Raw genomic sequence first — 17,078 nt, forward strand, 5'->3', positions numbered from 1 at the left:
AAGCTTCTTTCCACTTTGTTAAAGAGGCTTTCCTTTTTACGACCCTTTTTTAAGTTGACTAGATTTTATTTCTGAAATGGAGGCCTCGGGATGCCTCCGACTGTTGATGAGTTTCATTGTAATTTATTGATGCTTGTCTTAAGTATTTTTTAATGAAAATTTAAATTAACTCACATTACAAGTTAAGAATCGAAACGAATTAAAATCAACGCAAACATTCCATCTCTGTGGTGTTTGAATCTAGCTTCTGTACGAACTGTGAAATTATAACAATCAACGAGACGACGAATTATCTAATTTGATTTGAGGTTTTCTCCCGCTCAGAAGAGTTTGAATTTTCTACCGCTAGGTGGCGTTGGTTACCATCTCTTACCATGAAAAATCGTCTGCTGCTGAGAGCACGTAATTTGGTCCATCAGGATCGAGTAGTCCAGGCCGTGGGAATCAGCAACGAGAAACCAACCACTATCTCATTAAGGTAGAATGCCTTAATGAGGAAGGAATGAGGAGAAAGAAGGAAGGAATTCAATAATTTTTATTTGCGCTTTCATCGAGGTTGTGTGTGCTCCTGTCAAACGTGCCCTGCTCGTGACTGTATGAATTTATCGTTAGGTGGATAGGAAGTCGACTCGTACTTTATATATGTTTCAATGGTTCAGAAATGTCTCGTTTTCTCCGCGCTTTGGGAATTATTTTCTCGTCAACCAGTTATTAAATCAGATGAAATAGCTGTAGTCATTTTTATCCCCCAAGTTGTATTTCATCCAGAAACGTATATCGTACACCGTACACCAGAACCAAAATTCAATGTAAGAAAATGTCAGTTCAACTACGGTGAAAGATCTTCCTGCAGCAACCAACCAGAGAAGTGGGTAAATTGACCATCATTGAGGTCTTGCAGATAAGCACCATTCGAGAATAAGATCTGCAACCAAACTGAATCTCCCGCTTTGAGTTCGATCGTCGACTGGAGTGTAAGAGTTTCCCATTCCTTGCCTGCAGAGGAATCACAGTGGGCTCTCCCGATTTGAACACCATTCACCATCAAACCCACAGATACATTACTGGGTGCAGTATTTATCGCGCTAACTCCATTGAAGGCAAAGAAATAGACTCCTTTGCGTGGTGCTGTGAATTTCCCTGTTTGTATATTCATGGCTCCACCGATGTTGAGTCTCTCGATTTCAAATGGAATCGGAGCTCCAACGGTCGAGAATGGAGCGTTTTTTTGAACGTAGAAATAGGTAGGCAGGGATTTCACGTCCGCGTATCCGATCCATTTTTGCAAAGCTGCTTTGTTGCGGGAAAGGAAAAAAAACATTCATAAGAAATTATTGAATGCTCTTAAGTTTTCTTGTTTTGTAATGAAATGCACCTGAATCGTTTGATGGTTTAGTGAAATCGCAATAGACGTTTACGATTTTGTTGCTTTCCATGATGGAAAACAATCCGCTTTTTTTATGACCAATTTGCTGGAGATCTCCGCATGAGCCGGGCATTTTGCCGATGGATGAAGCGGCCGTACTCTCTGCAAAATAACTTTCATGCTTAGTTAAAGGCAAAAATCTTTTAAATGGGATAGGCTTACTTGTCAATTCCGTTGTTAAATCGTCGATTTTGGACTTTGAACTTTGCACATCTTGTTTAACGACTATAAACAAATGGTTAATTAAAATGGGTTTTCAAAATATAAGGCGTCGTTCGTAAATTTTACCGTTCAGATCATTTTTTAAAGTTTCAATTACGCTAGTCGATGTATCTTTTATTTCCTCCAAAAGTTTTGACGTTTGTGCCAATTTTTGGTTCGAATCTGAAATTTACGTACCGTAGTTGCTTAAATATTGGATATTTTCAATATTTGTAAATTGAAATTTACCTTTCAAATCCTTCATGCATGTTGATAGGAATACAACGTGGGATTCTAACAGCGTCGATGTAGGGTAATCGTAATAAGTCATTTCGTGTTTAGAAGTGTGGGAGTTGAGGGTCGGGAGCGTTGCAGGATTGTAAAAATAAAAAGGGGAGGACGGAAGGAAGCCATTGGTGCTGGATGGCAGCTGGACCGAGGCGGAAGAGGCCATCAGACCAGACAGGACCAAAATACACTAAAGAATCCAACACATTCAGTACACAAAATTTAATAAAGGTTCAAGTTATTACACACACACACACAATAAACCGGTGTATTAATACGCAGTGGCTTTATTAACACCAGTGCAAACAATTTAAAGAATACTTTACCTTTATTAAGTTGGTCATAGTTGCGATCGAGATTTTATTTGGACTATCGAACTTCTTACTTACTGAACTGTCGTCGTAGTCGAGTGTGTGGAAATTCAGGAGTCTGTCCCGTCTTTTATAGGTCCGAATCTTCTTTGACTTCTTTGACGAAGAATAAAAACATGTAGTTTTGGTTTTTAATAATTCATTTTTGGACATCAGTGTACAAATACAAATAAGGTGGCAGTAGCTTTTAGCAGGGCGTGGCAGATACTGGAACAATGCAGGAGTAATTTCACTGCATTACCCCTCCAATTTTTAGATACGTGATTGAAATATGCAAATAAAACGAATCAAGGACGAAATGTCACTCGATGTCGTATGTTAAAACAAGCAGTATAGATGACAAACCAGCTTTGAAAATTCCGAAAAAAAATTAAAAAATGAATTAAATAAATTCTAATTTATTTAACAGTTTCCAGTCAGCAGAAGGATGTTCTGTTACAAACTCATTAGTACCCATCCGACTTTCTTTCATTCACCTTTTACTGGAAAATATGTTTCCAATTTAGTATTTTAATTCAATTGTATGAACTGTTCTTCATTCTTTAATCAATCAAAATTTACTTAATGCCTTACTTATACTATCTTTTCAATGGTTTTTCTCTCCCATCAGAATTTTTCCCATTGCCTATGCTGCGATGCTGCCAACCTTGCTGCAATTCACAAGTGGTAAGCTGCAGGTATAAACACTATCGGACATCAAAGATGATGGGCAACCTACCAGCTAAATAATTACATCGCTTAATTTAGTTTCCTTTTTCATTTCAGTTGTTTCCAGTTTTTTTGTGTCCTCAGTTTGTCACTGCCAACCAGCTGCGTCAGTTTCCACAGTAAGAAAACTTGTCAAGTGTAACATGGAAAACCTTCTCGATTGAACTCCCCACCACTTGGACATTGGAATAACTCCTGCTGTAGCATGTAGCAAATTTTTAAAGGACGGACGACGGAACCGGTCATAGAATTTTGGACATGAAAACTTCTATTGTCCTACCAAAAAAGACGCTGGAAGGTTATTAGAGCTGTAGTTTGTATTCTTATAGCTATGTCAGTTTATAAACCAGTTGCTTTTGCCACGAGAAGGTCATCGGCCGATTCAATGCCCAGTGGAAAAATGCTCAACGTTCGTCCGGAGTCCTCCGAAGGCATCGATGCTGAGGATTCCACTTTTGTTACCTGTTTTCTTTTCATTCGTTTTTATTTTTTGGTTTTCACTCCGAAACAGTGTGATGGTTATTTTTTATTCTTTATAAGCTGAGATGGAGATGAAGCGATATCGAACGAGCCGACAGAAAGCGAATTGAGACATTTCTTATCAGAATGTTCCTATTTCGCCTCCAGTCAATCCGGTGAAAAAGATTGCATCGTAACCGGAAACTTTTCGTGATTATTACATGAAAATTGGTTTGTGCATCAAACGCTGCCAGCTGCCTATATCGTAACTTTTTAAAAATTCGATCCTGATTTTCTTTTTTTTTTTCTGTTTGATTTTTTAAGATTTGGACTTTGGTGAAGTGATGCAGAATTTGAATCGAGGATCATCGTCATCGAGTCATTCGTTTGCCCGAAAGAACTCGGCTCCATATCTCGGCGCAACAACTCACACATTTCGCCTAGGAGCAACTTGCCAACTTACTATTTCACGCCCGCCTTTTGAAGATCGAGTGAAGTCTAAACCTTCACACAACGGGGAGGATTTCAATTTGGATTCGTCGCAGGGGTCGCCAATCTACCGATAATGCATTGGAAACGAAGATAAATTTTATGTTTTTTTGTTTAATCATGGTAGCAACTGAGTTCGTAGACGTGGTGGCCGAGTGGTTAAGGCGACAGACTGCTAATCTGTTGTGCTCTGCACGCATGAGTTCGAATCTCATCCACGTCGAAGCGGTAAAACATTAAATATTTTAACTATTTGGCGAGTGGTGTTACGTATAGAATTGTTTTTGGTATCCTTCTGCCCATCGTGACGAAATTGAATTAATTAATGGAGTAATAAATCACTATAGTACTTTTGATAGTGTAAGCCTGAATTATCTCGAGATAAAAAAAAAAACTGAAAAGAATTTCTCCGACCATGAAATTCGTATCCAACATCCATTTGATTTCAAGTGCGGCACCGACACAAGTCTGGAAAGTCAGTTAAGTGTTTACGTTTGTAGTTTTTTATCACAAAAGAAAAGTCTGATTCAACAATTCATTTTGTGGCTTTCAAAAAACAAAGTTTAACCATTTAAAGATGCGGAAGTCTTATTGAAATACTCTACTGCTTTTATTTTGATTTAGTCCTTAAATGCATTGTGTTTTACAGTGAGATGAATCTCGTTAGGATTTCAGATTCATTTTTTACCATGTTTAGGGCCACGCCTCGATTTCAAGATTTTTTAGAATCCAACCAGTTGATTCTGGTTTTCTATTCTGTCCTTATACTTGATAGTGAAATAAATCAGTGTATAGCGGGGGGAGGGGAAGATTGTTGTTGCCAAAATTTGCAATTTAATGTCAGTGAATATTATAACGACATCAGCTCATGAAATCCTCCCATCAGGATTGTTCTTAAAGTCCTGTTATTATGCCTCTTTAATTAAGGTAGGGTACTTATTTTTTATTTTGTAACTTTATATGATAACTTTGAGTCTTTGATTTTTGAAACTGAATCAACGCGACAACGAATCTAGTTCGACATGACAGCATTCCCGCGTTCAGAAGAGTTTGAGGTTTCTACCGCTAGGTGGAACGGCTATTGTCGCTGTCTCGCGATGAAAAATCGTCTGCTGCTTTCCCTCTCAACTCAAGTCTCAATTCTCTTCGATGTTCCTGTTGGATTTTCCTGAACAGGAAATTTGTTTCGAAATTTGTTTCTTTACGCTATGATTATTTGTAAGGATGCGGAGGCCACACTTACGGAAAACGTGTCGTTTCATCGCCAACTAGTCTTTCTGACAACAACAACGTAACTAAATGTGCCTGGTTTGTGGAAGCTGGAAAAAGCGGTTCAGCAATACTTTTAAAAAGAAATCGCAGCTCCAATATGACAACTAATGATGAACAAGAACAACTCACCATGACAGTGAGTATTCCCTTTTAATTTTTTGATCAATTTGAAGCTACATTTTCACATCTCTCATTTTTGCGCAGAAAGATGTACAACAGTTGGAACTGGACAAGTTGACAGGGCTAGTGCTGTACGACGGAGAAGTTTCATCTAGCCAGCCGACAAGTGATATCTTGTATTCGATTGATCACCAAATGATGATCATGTTTTCTCGGCCAACAGTAGCATCAAACAGTAGGCCTATAGCCCAGTGGAATGTCATCACTGTAAGAAAGATTCAGAAGTCTCGAAATTATTTGTTACATTTTACATATTCTAATCTTGGTATAACTACTTTGTCCCTGATTGGCTGGATGTATAGATAACGCCGATCACAGAGATTATTGAGGGATCGTCAAGAACAATTAAAAGTCCCAACTATCCAACATCGTATCCAAATTTGTTCGATTACCGCTGGAATATCGTAACTGAACCGGGCACGAAAATTCGACTTTTATTCGCCATCTTTGAAACCCAAGAGATGTTCGACTTTGTCTTGGTGCGTGAGCTTTTGTTAAAATAGCTATTTTTTTCTATAACTTTAACCCATAGCTAATCCTTTAATAGTCACCATACAAACAAGTTTTACTACTTGTCGTTTATTTAGGTGTACGACGGGTCTTCAGTGAATTCCCAGCTGCATCTTGAAAAATCCGGATTGGCCAAAACACCTTTCACCATCACCTCAATGTGGGTAGGCTTACTTAGGCTATTTCATGTGGCCGATGAAGTGGGTGTTGTGAGAGGGTCCGCAACTCAAATTTGCTTACACTTAAACATAATTTTTAAATAATGTTTTTTGTCTCTCTTCCTTATTGCTTTTTTTTGTTCTTTCCTTTCCGTTTCTCAAAAGTTTTATGAGATAAATCGATAAAAATAGATTCATTAGCTTCAGCATGGTTTGTCGTCCCGTATTATTATCGAAGGATTTGCGGGATGGTACGGAATTCGCGATTTTCTTTCTAAGGGTGACGGCGCTGTATTAATGTTTATTTAATGCGAACAGTTGTGAAAATTTTCTTATTGGGTTAAATTCATGTAGCGATCGTCGGGGTATTATCACGTGGAGGAAACCAATTTTATTAAAACAATATTTGAAGGGTAGTCTAGCACAGATATTGATTGTGGACTTAATTTTTTAAAGTTATTATTATGCGTCGTATAGTTGTTATTATTTCTAGCCGTGGCTCGAAGCTCATTTTTCGCTCACGTTCCCCCTTTGTTCCCTTGGAACTGGTGACTGGTGAGCGGGAAAAGCGCAGGAAAAGCGTGACTGCGTGAGCACGCCAGAGCTGAGAGCACGCTCTCGAATTGATGAGCTACTCCCAACTCTGTTACAACCACAAAAAGGCTACTTGACAGATCACATCGATGATAATAAATAACAACCAACAACAAGTCAATAAGACAAAGACAATAACCGATTAACAAAAAGCGTAAAAAAGTAAGTAGAAAATGGCAAGTTGGCAACGTTGTTTTCCGTTTATTTTATTGAAATCAGATTTCAGAAATCTGGCAAGTCAATGTCCAATTGTCAATTGTCCACAGTGAGAAACAAGAAAGTGAACTGAACTGAAAACGTGTTTGTCTCCAACATAAGAAAGTTGAGTTGAAACAATTCGTTTTTCTCATTATTTTTGTAGCCTTGACAATTTCTCATCAAAATGACCAATAATAGTCTTAAAAAAAAGTCATTCTGGAGTAAGTTATTTAAACACCAAAACATTTACAACTACGCAAATACTTATTTTTTTAATTCTTCTACCAAGGTATGATTGTCCAACCGGGCAAAATATATTCGATCATTGTTGCAAGAGATATTCACATCTCTAAAGCTGTTATTGATTTCTCAGTGCCACCATCCACTTCCATTGAATATGCAACAAGTCTTATTGTGGAATGCCAGGGTAAAAAGATTATCTTGTGCCATCTAAAAGATGGTGATATGCATTCAAAAATGATGCAGCCTCAAGCTGATCTTGACATACATTTTTCTGAAGGACAGAAACTAGCACTTTATACTGCAGTCCCTCAAGGTCGTGGTGGTCGTAGTACACCACAGGCACACACAATCCATCTGTCAGGATATGAATTTGTGTAGCAAACATGTGGCACGCTGTAATGGGAGTATTTTAATAGACATAAATAGCCCACGTTTTATATAGAAATATCAAAGTTTAAAACCCAAATGTATTTTATTTATTTCATATTCTAAGGTGCCGAAATCCAGTTTCCAGTTTGACGAATATTTCAGGCATGTTTCAGGTTAGCCGCGAAATGCAGCAAAATTCTCCCATCGCTTGGTCAAAAATCGTGTTTCATATAATGATGATTTCCAGCAGAAACCTAAAGTGTGACGTCAAAAACATTGTTAAAAAAAAAACTAGAAAGTGAAAAGAGCTGAAAACGTGTTGGAGCTTGGATCAGATCGGTAGGGTTTGTGACTTTGTGTTCTAATTTTTGCTACATTCTTAGTGTATAAAATTTCTTCTTCGAATTTTCAACAACTCTGCGTTAAAACTTGTTATTGTTATCTGGATAATTTTTTTTTATTTGTGAATAGGCCTACCAAATTGCAAAAGGTAAATTGTGATAGAATCAATTGTTGCTGGATTCATTGGCTGTCCTAGCTCAACGTGATGGCATGATGATGGACAAAAATGTCTTATTTCAGTAAGTGTTAAGTGAGATAATATTCCCTCCTTTCTAGCCATTACTGCCATTACTTAACTGATTGCTTATTCCATTTTATTGCATCATAGACTAGATGGAGTAATAATTTGGGGATCACACTTGGAACAACAGGAAATAAAAGATGGACGATTTCCACTTTCAGCTTTCCAATTTTGTTGAAAAGCATTATCCTGTTTGCCGCTAGTTAATCAACTGTTATCCAGTGTTCCACATTTGACTTCTCAGGTGTGTGATTCAAACTTAAGTTTATGCAACCATAAAGACCCACTAATGTCAAGTATTTTTTACTGGAAAACATGTATAGGCAGTTTCCCCTTTAATGTCGTACTTATTCATGGTATTTGTTTAAATCAATCAAAATTTACTTACTACCTTACTTACTATATTTCTAATGGTTTTTCTCTCCCATCAGAATGTTTTCCATTACGCTGTGATGCTGCCAACCTTGCTGCAATTCACAAGTGGTAAGCTGCATGTATAAACACTATCTGAAATCAAAGATGATGGGCCACTTACAACTTAATTATTATTTCGCTTAATTAAATTTTCCTTTTCATTTCAGTTGTTTCCAGTTTTTTATCTCCTCAGTTTGGTTTTGTCACTGCCAACCAACTGATGTGTCAGTTTCCGCAGTAAGAAGACATGTCTGGTGTGAAACATGGAAAGCCTTTGCGAATGAACTCCCCACCACTTGGATATTGGAATGCTGACCACCTCCTGCTGTAGCATCTAGCAAATTGTTAAAGGACGGACGACGGCACGGGTCGAGTGTGAGTGTGAGTGTCAATAAATGAACAATGACGTTCGCTCGTTAATAATTTTTAATTCTCTTTCAGGGAAGTCAACACTACTTGGTGGCCAAGAGGGATATTCTGTTGAAGTTTCACGAGAAGAGTGGGCAGTTTGTCGCAGCCGCCCAAAGCCCAGCCATTAGTTTTCCGTTGAGGATCGTGTACCTTGTATATCTTTCACCAGCCGTTGTCTGGGCTAAAGCTGCCGAGGCGAGTTCATTCGACAACGCCTCCCAGTGGCTCTTCCTTTACCAGATGCAAGAGAAAATAGACTTTGCTAATCTTTTGTCTCTAGTCCTGAGGGCTGTTTCCGGATAGCGCAGTCGTGGTGCGGATGTGATGAGCAGGTACCATTCTGACTTGCTATCATAAAATATGGTTCATCACTCTAAGATTTTTCTTTTTTTTCTCCATTCGGTCATCGAGTCAAGGTCCAGGCCGTGAATGTCAGCATACACAAAGTGATTTACTTTGTTGGCGAGATCCAGACGAGTCATTTGTCTCTTAAGGTAAGATACCTCAAGGATTTTTTTTTGGTTGCTTTCAACTGTCGCCGTTATTATGTGCGTACTCGAACTTTCCTACAGCATTCACAGGACTTAATGTTAAGTCAGAACGATGCAACATGGAGCTCCCAAGGTCGAGAATGGGCTGGTTTTTTAAACGTAGAAATAGGTGGGGTCAATGGTAAATATCATAGGTAAATCAAGGGTATAATAAATTAGGGTGGGGCGATTAATTTGGGTTTAATTATGAAATTAACTTCTAGGATGGTTAAGCTAGTTCTCCCCTCTCTCAGTGAACTCTTTCTTACCGGCGAATTTCTTTTGTTTAAATCTACTCAGTTTTAGTCAAAGATTAAATTTAATTAGTTTATTCTTAATGGGATATTGTGTTTAATGTATTCCGACACCAAAGTACGGTATTTCACAAATAATAATGAAGACCATTTATTCCAGGAAATATTCTTCCGGCTTCCCGACTTCAACTCCGGATTCCGCCCTCTGTATTTCCCAACATCTTGAAGACAACGATTTTTGTGATTGATCCTTCTACACTCTACCACCGCCGTTGTTCAGGTGAAAACACTTTCTTTACTTCTGGTGCATATTATCCCTAGTTGTTTGATAGCACAGACATTTTCGATGACTTTATAGACATTTGTGTTTATTGATTGACAGAACTAAGAAAATGCAAACATTGATACAGAGAGAATAGCAAAACTCTACAATAGTTTCAACGTACATAGTTCAGTCGCCTCGTTATAAACTTTCGCTAAGATACCCAAGCCCTAATGTTTATTACCGTAGGTTTAAATGCTTAATACCCCTGTTATCTAAATCTCTTGTTAAGACATGACACTATTCAGAAAATAGGTAGACAGCTGTTTTCTCAGACGGGTGATCACCTCATTCGCCTCTCTTGGATAGAAACGTGTGATGAAGAAGAATTAGTAAGAGTTAACACGACATACATTGGTAGGATAGAAATTATGTTCTTGCTTGTCGCAGTAACCAATGCCCACCGCTTCCCTTTTCATGAATAGCTCTATAAAGTTCATTGTTTCTGCATTTCTCGTTGCCTTGTCGAGAGGGGTGACTCCATTCTTATCGGCAACGTTGGGATCGGCTCCCAGTTGAATGAGATGAGGAACATTTATCGTAGGATTGAGTCCCAGTATTGCGTGGTGAAGAGGTGTCAGTCCATCGTTGTCCACTCCGTTGATGTCAAACTCTCCCGTTTCCAGAATGACGTCGATTATATCCGTCGTCTTTGCATAACGCGATGCCAAATGAAGTACATTCTTGTCAGCGCTAATATTTAATCCATTTTTGATTAGCGCACGAATCATTTCCAAGTCAGAATTTTTAATGGCGCGATCTAGAGCCTCTGCTGCATCCGGTTTGTTATCTATTTCCACGTCGGCTTTCCCTTTCAACAGATTGGCGATTCTTTCGCCCAGCCCGTGCTTGTTGTCCATGGCGTATTCTAGCGCAGTTCGCCCGTCATCGTCCATCAAGTTGACATCCACGTCTGGATTATTCAGGAATAACTCGACGACCTGCACGTCTTTTGCGTAAGTAGCCGCCTTGTGAAGTGGAGTGACTCCATTCTTATTACCAGCGTTGGGATCGGCCCCCTTTAGAATGAGATGAGGAATGATTATCGCAGGATTCATCCCCTCTATCGCATAGTGGAGTGGTGTATTTCCGTCTTTGTCGACTCCGTTAATGTCGAATTCTCCCTTTTCCAGAACTTCGTCGATGAGATCCGTCGTCTTTGCATAAATTGATGCCAAATGAAGTGCATTCATTTCGATTTCATTATATGTTTCAGTGGTGATATGGACTCTATTTCTGATCGTTATTCGAAACATTTCTGCGTCAACATCGGCACTTTGGGATTCTTCAATGCTGGCAATGCCTTTTTCCACCAACCGAGCAACAATTTGATCAGCTAGCAGCTCGTTTTTATTCATCTTGGCGCAAGCGACAATTGCTGTTGCGTCGTTTTTGAAAATAGCTTCATCTTCAATATTCTTTAGTAAGACATCGATGATTTTCATGTCCTTTGCTTGACTTGCAGCCACGTGAAGTGGAGTATGGCCTTCAATGTCTAGACGGTTGACATCAGCGCCCTTTTGGATCAAATGCTCGGCCGTGATTTCATTGGATTTGAAGGCGGCGTAATGAAGTGCAGTCACTCCTTGTTCGTTTTGATCGTTGACATCGCCCAGTCCTTTGACTTTTTTAAATTCCAGAAGTAGATCGATGATGGCATTACCGTGTACTCTCTCCCATGTTGCCACATGAAGAGGAGACATCCCGTTGTTGTCGATTATGTTGGGATTGGCTCCTTTGTTTATCAAATATTTGACGGCGATGGCGTTGCATGCAAAAACGGCAGTGTGAAGCGCAGTTTGTCCGGATTCGTCTACATCGTCGATATTGACTTTGTAGTGTGCTAGTAGCAAATCAAAAATCTCCGTCTTCGTTGCGTACATGGCCGCTGTTTCAAGTTTGTTCATCCCGTTTGATGCGTCGCCTATTGTGGGATCGGCACTATACGGAGGTTTTAGAAAATGTTCAACCATTTTGGTTTTCGAAAGTGTAATCGCATTATTTAGCAAACTTCCTGCCCTAAGGAAGAAATCAATGTCCAACTGTTCACTCTCCGTCAATGCATCAACAAGCTCGGTCTTTTCTAAATAAATGAAAGTGAATAAAGGGTGCCATTCGTTCACATTTGATAGCCTGTTAATGGAATCCAGTGAAATGGTTTTTCGTTCACTTTCATGAGGAGAAGAGCATTTGAAATAACCCTCGTTTTCATATCCAGTCATTCGTTTGATGACCAAAGTGACAAAGGTCTGGCAGTTGGAGTCGTCGGCATCCAAGTTTTCTGCAACGATTTGATGGGCCCAAAGTAATGCTAATAGATCTTTAATCGTACCTTTTCCTTTCAAATTTTCTTTAATAGGTTTCACTTTGATTCGCTCTGCGCCATCCAATTTGCGCTTGACGTCATTCTTGTTGCCGGATCTCTGCAAGATGATGCATTCCAGGTTCTTTTCCAACGACCACCAATCGTCTCCGTCTATTTGACTGGCCGTTTTGAAGACGACGAAAGTGTGGATGGCTCCTCCTGCATCAGCTTTGCCCGTGCTGCTCTGGTGGATTTCGAATTCCTTGATTTTCGACTCTTTGTCGATGTCTTTTAATACGTCCGGCGTGTCAGGTAGTTCAGCTCCAGTGTATTCCAAAATTTCCAAAGTTTCTTCGTCTAGTAAAAATCGAAAAAGCCCAGGTTCCGATATTTCGTGCTCCACGTCAGGTTCGTTATCGGCATCGGGCACGAAGAGCAATTTTTGCTCGTCGTTGCGATCATACCAACAACTGCCACTACCAACAGCAGCCAACCACCAAACGAAATAGAATTGAACGCGTGAGCACTTCATGGTATGTTCATTTGATACTCTGATGTTTTTACAACAATTATAAACCTTGCTTTTTCGTTGTTTGTGACTGTGCCTACACTCTGCATGTACGTTGGAGTTGGTTTCAGCACTTTGACTGAATGGATGCCAATAGATTTTCTATTTTTGTGGCGGAGAAATGATAAGAAATGAGCCTCCCTTATTGAACCAGCACCCGAGATCTCATTTTTCATATTGTGTCCGTCAGCGACTGTTGGACTTGGCGTCTGATTACGAGTGTGTGATATCATGGGATTAGTCGCTAAAATTAGTTTTTGTGTGTGTGTGTGTGTAAACAATGAAGTTATCACCGTTACACTGTTTAACCTGATTATTTGCCTTATAAATGTCTTAGGTGAGCGTGGTTATTAGTTAACTTTAAAAACATTGTGTGGCTAATAGAGTGGACAGATGAATTTTATTCACATGTTTACTCGATGTCTCGAAGCAACTTTTTCAAAATTAAAGTTTACTTAGCTTGGCATTTCTTCAAATGTCAACCACAATTACAAGAGAATCGACAAGTATTACGTCACTTAATTCACAAATTTATTGTCTTTTCTTTTCAGTTGTTGCTGCCGGTTGGTGACATCATTCACCGACTATTTAAGTTTTCCTGTTCATCACCACCAGACAGCTGCCTCAGTTTCAACAATGAGAAACCGCCAGATGAAATGTGAAAAACTTTTTGAACGAAACTCCCATCACTTCTTCACTTCATGATCACATCACTCCCATCACGTGGTAATACTTCGCTATACTGATCACGGACTCCATTGGTGAAACTGAAAACCGACGTTGAGAGAATGCTGTAATCCAAGACTGATTAATTGTGTTGTTAGATTGTCCGAAGAATTCCTCAACCTGTCGAAATGCTGATGGACAACTTAATGGCCCTCAAGAAAAATCATTAGGTGAAGGACTTTTTTCCTCCCCATTCAGTGAGATTGACTATGGTCATCGGCAGCTTACATCTTCTGAGAATGGGTAAGACAAAAGAAACCATCAGAATATCAACTATCCGCCTATTTTGTTGTGTTTTGAGTGAAAACTTGTATATATATTTCGAGGGTCTCAATCTCAATTTTGTGGGTTGTTACGCAATGGTTTAATTTGTTATACCTTCGCCTTTCTTGCTGACCAATTAGGCGCAATCATCACAATCAAACCGCCGGTACGACTGCAATTGGTGTTGCACTACGACGCCAAATGGTTGGACGTTGCCGTGCGATTGGTGGAAATAACGGACCACTTTGTCTTTTTCCGAGAGTCGGCCGTCGGTCCTGCATTGGCTGCCAATTTTTTAGCTGTCGTTCTAGAGGAATTCAACTGTATTCAGGTATATAAGTGAAACTAGTTGGTCTCTACGTATTTTTTTGTTTTTCTTGTCTCTTTTTTATTTTTAAATTTTATGTTAAGTCGGTGAAAAGACGATTCTAAACTTGCGCTTTTTTCATTTTGTGTAGTGACGAGATTCCGAAATGGAAAGATAACGGGTCGTGTCAAACGCATTTCTGACCAACGTTCTGCCACATGTTTTGCCGATCGCATTTCTTTGAGTTATCACAAGGTATAATTATTATATTACAGTGAGGACTGACGCAATTGTTATTAATATCAAATCCTTTGTTTATAAACTGGCTTCCAAATTTGTTTCTTTACCAAAGGATACTTTGCATGAATTTGGAAATATCTCAAATGACGTCCAGCGACGCCAAGACGCTCGGAGTGGCCGCCTCTCTCATCGCCTCTTCTCCGGCCCATCAACAGCAGCAGCAGCAGACGGGCGGCGGTGGCGGTGGCAAATTGTTGGCCCAGGACAAATTCTCCTGTCAGAACCGATTCGTCGTCCTGTGCATCGAAGCCACCAGCCAAGGGGTGGCCACCGGTGGCAGTGGGCGGGTGAAGCGGACGGCCGAGCACATCATCTCGGAGGATCACTACCAAGCCCACCTTCAGTCGCTCTTTTAAAATGTTCATTTGTCGTGTTCCAGAAATCTCTCCCAGGCAAATTTTCGATTTCATTTTGAAAATGATTTGCAAAAAAAATGACCAACGAGTCGGCCAAAGACCCGAAGGCACTTCTTCGTCTCTGCATTTCCTTTTTTTTTTAAAAATGTTTTTCTAAACTTGGGCAGCTTTTTGGGGGGGAATAAAAAACAATCCGACGACAATCGACCCAAAATGTCGTCGTTGGCAATTTATATATTTTTGAACTTTAACCCCTTCCTTGTCTTTCTCTCGCCCCCCGAGGAATGATGAGATTGTCGGTGTGTGTGTTGCATCAGTCACAAAATGTGTGCTGCGTCCAAAGTCTTTGATATAACACGTATATAGCAACTACCAATTACCCTTGTTAGATGTCGCTGGCATCGCTTTGTTTTCTTGTCACGTCAGAAGTTCTTGCTGCTTTTCATGCTGCTTTCTTCGTGATTTTCTTTATGTTTTGGGAATAAATTCAACGCCATTTAAAATGTAAGTTTCTCTCATTCTGATTCTTTTACTGTATAGTTTATTTTGGTTGCTTTGTCTTGTCTTGTTTTCTATTTACAATTCTATTTTATTACCCAACGACAATTGACTTATTTTCTTAAAATATCTACTAATAATACTTGCTTTAAACTCTGTTCTGTGTCTGCGTAATAATTCCTTAATCAGGCCCTTCTGGCGAGTCGCAAACGAGGTGTCAAAATAGATATAACTTAAAAGTTTCCTTCTTCGTTAGTTTTGATCATTTTCAGCTGTCAAAATAGTCAGTTTCAGTTAATTTGCAGCATGGTTTGTACATCCCTGTAAACATTTTTCGGCAGTTTATGTGTGATAACTGACGATAACTATTCCACCAACAAAGCTCACTTGTTAGATTTTTAATTATGTGTTTTTATTTTCTACTTCCGGTTTTCTCATTTCTGTCAGTAGTTCAGTAAATATTCATCTGAGGCAAAAAAGAACCACATATTCGTGATCTTCGTCAAATTTGTGGTAAAGTTCATGTTTTCTTTTGTACGTACGCGTACTTCCGGTTTTGAGAATTTTCCTGAACTATAGTTCAGGAAAATTCTCGATTTTGGCCAAATTTTGGATTTCGTTTAAATCACACCTAATCGACCCCAAATTTCACGTAGATCACGAATATTTAGTTTATTTTGATGACAGCTCAATGGTTAAGGCGCTATCGCTTACTTCCGGTATACTTCCGGGAAATTTGCATAAAACTAGCAAGTGAGCTTTGTTCTCTGTACTTATCTCAAGATTGAATGCTAGGTTGTAGCAAACAAAAATGCAATTTTCAAGTTTTGCGAGCATCTTAAGTCCAGTCCTTAATAATGAGTTTTTAGGCGTGTCTAATAGATGGCGTGTTAATTGTTTGTGTCAGTTTTGGGCTTATGGCGGTTTGCTGTCAACAGTTAAGCTATCTTTTCTTCGAAAATTACCAATGGAATTACAGGTAAATTCGAGTGATTTCATCTGTAAATTCATTAAATTGTCGGTGATGTGTTCTATTCCGTGACTTAATGTATCTCATCAACTTACAGGAGAAAACGTGTTGAAAGGGTCGTGCAGCTTACTGCTGTGTGTTCAAAATCATTGTATTCTACTGAAGGTGCCATCAAAATGAAACAGGTAACAACCATTACTAGCTTTATCAATACAGTATTGCTGAAACATAAATTCTTCTCATCTTTTATTAGGATTCATCATAATTGTCTGCTGTTTGTATTGGACTTGCTAGATCGCCAATCCCAGCCATGCCCCAATTTTGAGTGTACACTACTAACTGTTTATTATTTCTAGATCATAGACGCCAAGCACATTGATGACAAAAACTATAAACAAGGTGACTAATTGTTTATTTTATTTACAGGTTCTTCATTACAGGTTTCTAACACATTGGCATGGCAGATTTGATGAGAAGTCATATTTAGAAGGAAAAGGACAAGGACCATACAGTCAACAAGGTTCCTTGTTTGCTAACCCGTTGGCTGCTACCCTTCAATCTCCCTGTTTACTTCCTTACACAGGTCCTATTGATTTGAGGTATTACTTTCTGTCGCTACAACCTTGTTTGAATTTTATTGTCATCAAATTAAATGTTCATTCTGCTTTTACAGGGTAACTCTTTCGCTACTGATGACATCAACTGTTATAAACTGACGAGAGAATGCTGCAATTCAAGACTGATGCATTGTGTAGTTGTTAGATAAATGGCAAGTGCATATCTGGGCTCCCTTCTTTTCTGTGG

The 17,078-nt window shown here is 39.1% G+C and overlaps 3 protein-coding genes, 1 long non-coding RNA gene and 1 other non-coding gene across 6 annotated transcripts; 4 read left to right on the forward strand and 1 right to left on the reverse strand.

The window, feature by feature from the left end:
• Positions 1-740: 740 nt before the first annotated feature.
• On the reverse strand, positions 741-2,350 carry LOC124190687. The gene is made up of 6 exons (XM_046583515.1): positions 2,242-2,350; positions 1,877-2,105; positions 1,715-1,810; positions 1,589-1,651; positions 1,376-1,528; positions 741-1,290 (listed from the first exon to the last, which is right to left on the reverse strand). Exons 1-6 carry the CDS (start codon positions 2,257-2,259, stop codon positions 830-832), a joined length of 1,020 nt encoding a protein of 339 aa, XP_046439471.1. The 5' UTR covers positions 2,260-2,350; the 3' UTR covers positions 741-829.
• Positions 2,351-3,265: 915 nt separating this feature from the next.
• On the forward strand, positions 3,266-4,071 carry LOC124190716. The gene is made up of 3 exons (XR_006873049.1): positions 3,266-3,292; positions 3,364-3,718; positions 3,778-4,071. It is a non-coding gene; the product is annotated as an uncharacterized LOC124190716 (long non-coding RNA).
• Positions 4,072-4,083: 12 nt separating this feature from the next.
• Trnas-gcu lies at positions 4,084-4,165 on the forward strand. The gene has a single exon. It is a non-coding gene; the product is annotated as a tRNA-Ser (tRNA).
• Positions 4,166-4,605: 440 nt separating this feature from the next.
• LOC124190702 (CUB and sushi domain-containing protein 3-like) lies at positions 4,606-7,534 on the forward strand. Its single transcript, XM_046583545.1, has 5 exons — positions 4,606-5,350; positions 5,419-5,601; positions 5,697-5,873; positions 5,982-7,075; positions 7,144-7,534. The coding sequence occupies exons 1-4, from the start codon at positions 5,312-5,314 to the stop codon at positions 6,165-6,167; spliced, it is 585 nt and encodes a 194-aa protein (XP_046439501.1). The 5' UTR covers positions 4,606-5,311; the 3' UTR covers positions 6,168-7,075; positions 7,144-7,534.
• Positions 7,535-12,695: 5,161 nt separating this feature from the next.
• On the forward strand, positions 12,696-16,981 carry LOC124190698. 2 transcript variants are annotated; one of them, XM_046583542.1, is made up of 6 exons: positions 12,696-12,818; positions 13,405-13,579; positions 13,678-13,822; positions 13,984-14,174; positions 14,302-14,405; positions 14,470-14,944. In XM_046583542.1, the coding sequence occupies exons 2-6, from the start codon at positions 13,555-13,557 to the stop codon at positions 14,863-14,865; spliced, it is 861 nt and encodes a 286-aa protein (XP_046439498.1). In that variant the 5' UTR covers positions 12,696-12,818; positions 13,405-13,554; the 3' UTR covers positions 14,866-14,944. The 2 variants fall into 2 exon arrangements, 1 of the variants encoding a protein (XP_046439498.1); XR_006873031.1 differs by lacking the exons at positions 12,696-12,818; positions 13,405-13,579; positions 13,678-13,822; ... (1 more) ...; positions 14,302-14,405; positions 14,470-14,944 and adding exons at positions 16,011-16,283; positions 16,372-16,459; positions 16,528-16,601; positions 16,701-16,873; positions 16,948-16,981.
• The last annotated feature ends 97 nt before the right edge of the window (positions 16,982-17,078 follow it).

This window comes from Daphnia pulex, chromosome 3 (genome assembly GCF_021134715.1).
Source record: "Daphnia pulex isolate KAP4 chromosome 3, ASM2113471v1".
NCBI lineage: Eukaryota > Metazoa > Arthropoda > Branchiopoda > Diplostraca > Daphniidae > Daphnia > Daphnia pulex.

What these genes read in the sequence shown, in the direction of transcription:
- LOC124190687 (XM_046583515.1), bottom strand. An exon ending in TTTAAAAAATGATCTGAACG is followed by an intron (nt 1,652 to 1,714) that starts GTAAAATTTACG and finishes ATTTGTTTATAG; the next exon opens with TCGTTAAACAAGATGTGCAA. An exon ending in TTTAACAACGGAATTGACAA is followed by an intron (nt 1,529 to 1,588) that starts GTAAGCCTATCC and finishes GTTATTTTGCAG; the next exon opens with AGAGTACGGCCGCTTCATCC.
- LOC124190698 (XM_046583542.1), top strand. Translation starts at nt 13,555, where the DNA reads ATGATCACATCACTCCCATCACGTG. An exon ending in AGGAATTCAACTGTATTCAG is followed by an intron (nt 14,175 to 14,301) that starts GTATATAAGTGA and finishes CATTTTGTGTAG; the next exon opens with TGACGAGATTCCGAAATGGA. An exon ending in TTTCTTTGAGTTATCACAAG is followed by an intron (nt 14,406 to 14,469) that starts GTATAATTATTA and finishes TCCTTTGTTTAT; the next exon opens with AAACTGGCTTCCAAATTTGT.
- LOC124190702 (XM_046583545.1), top strand. Translation starts at nt 5,312, where the DNA reads ATGACAACTAATGATGAACAAGAACAACTCACCATGACA. An exon ending in AAGAACAACTCACCATGACA is followed by an intron (nt 5,351 to 5,418) that starts GTGAGTATTCCC and finishes ATTTTTGCGCAG; the next exon opens with AAAGATGTACAACAGTTGGA. An exon ending in CCCAGTGGAATGTCATCACT is followed by an intron (nt 5,602 to 5,696) that starts GTAAGAAAGATT and finishes CTGGATGTATAG; the next exon opens with ATAACGCCGATCACAGAGAT.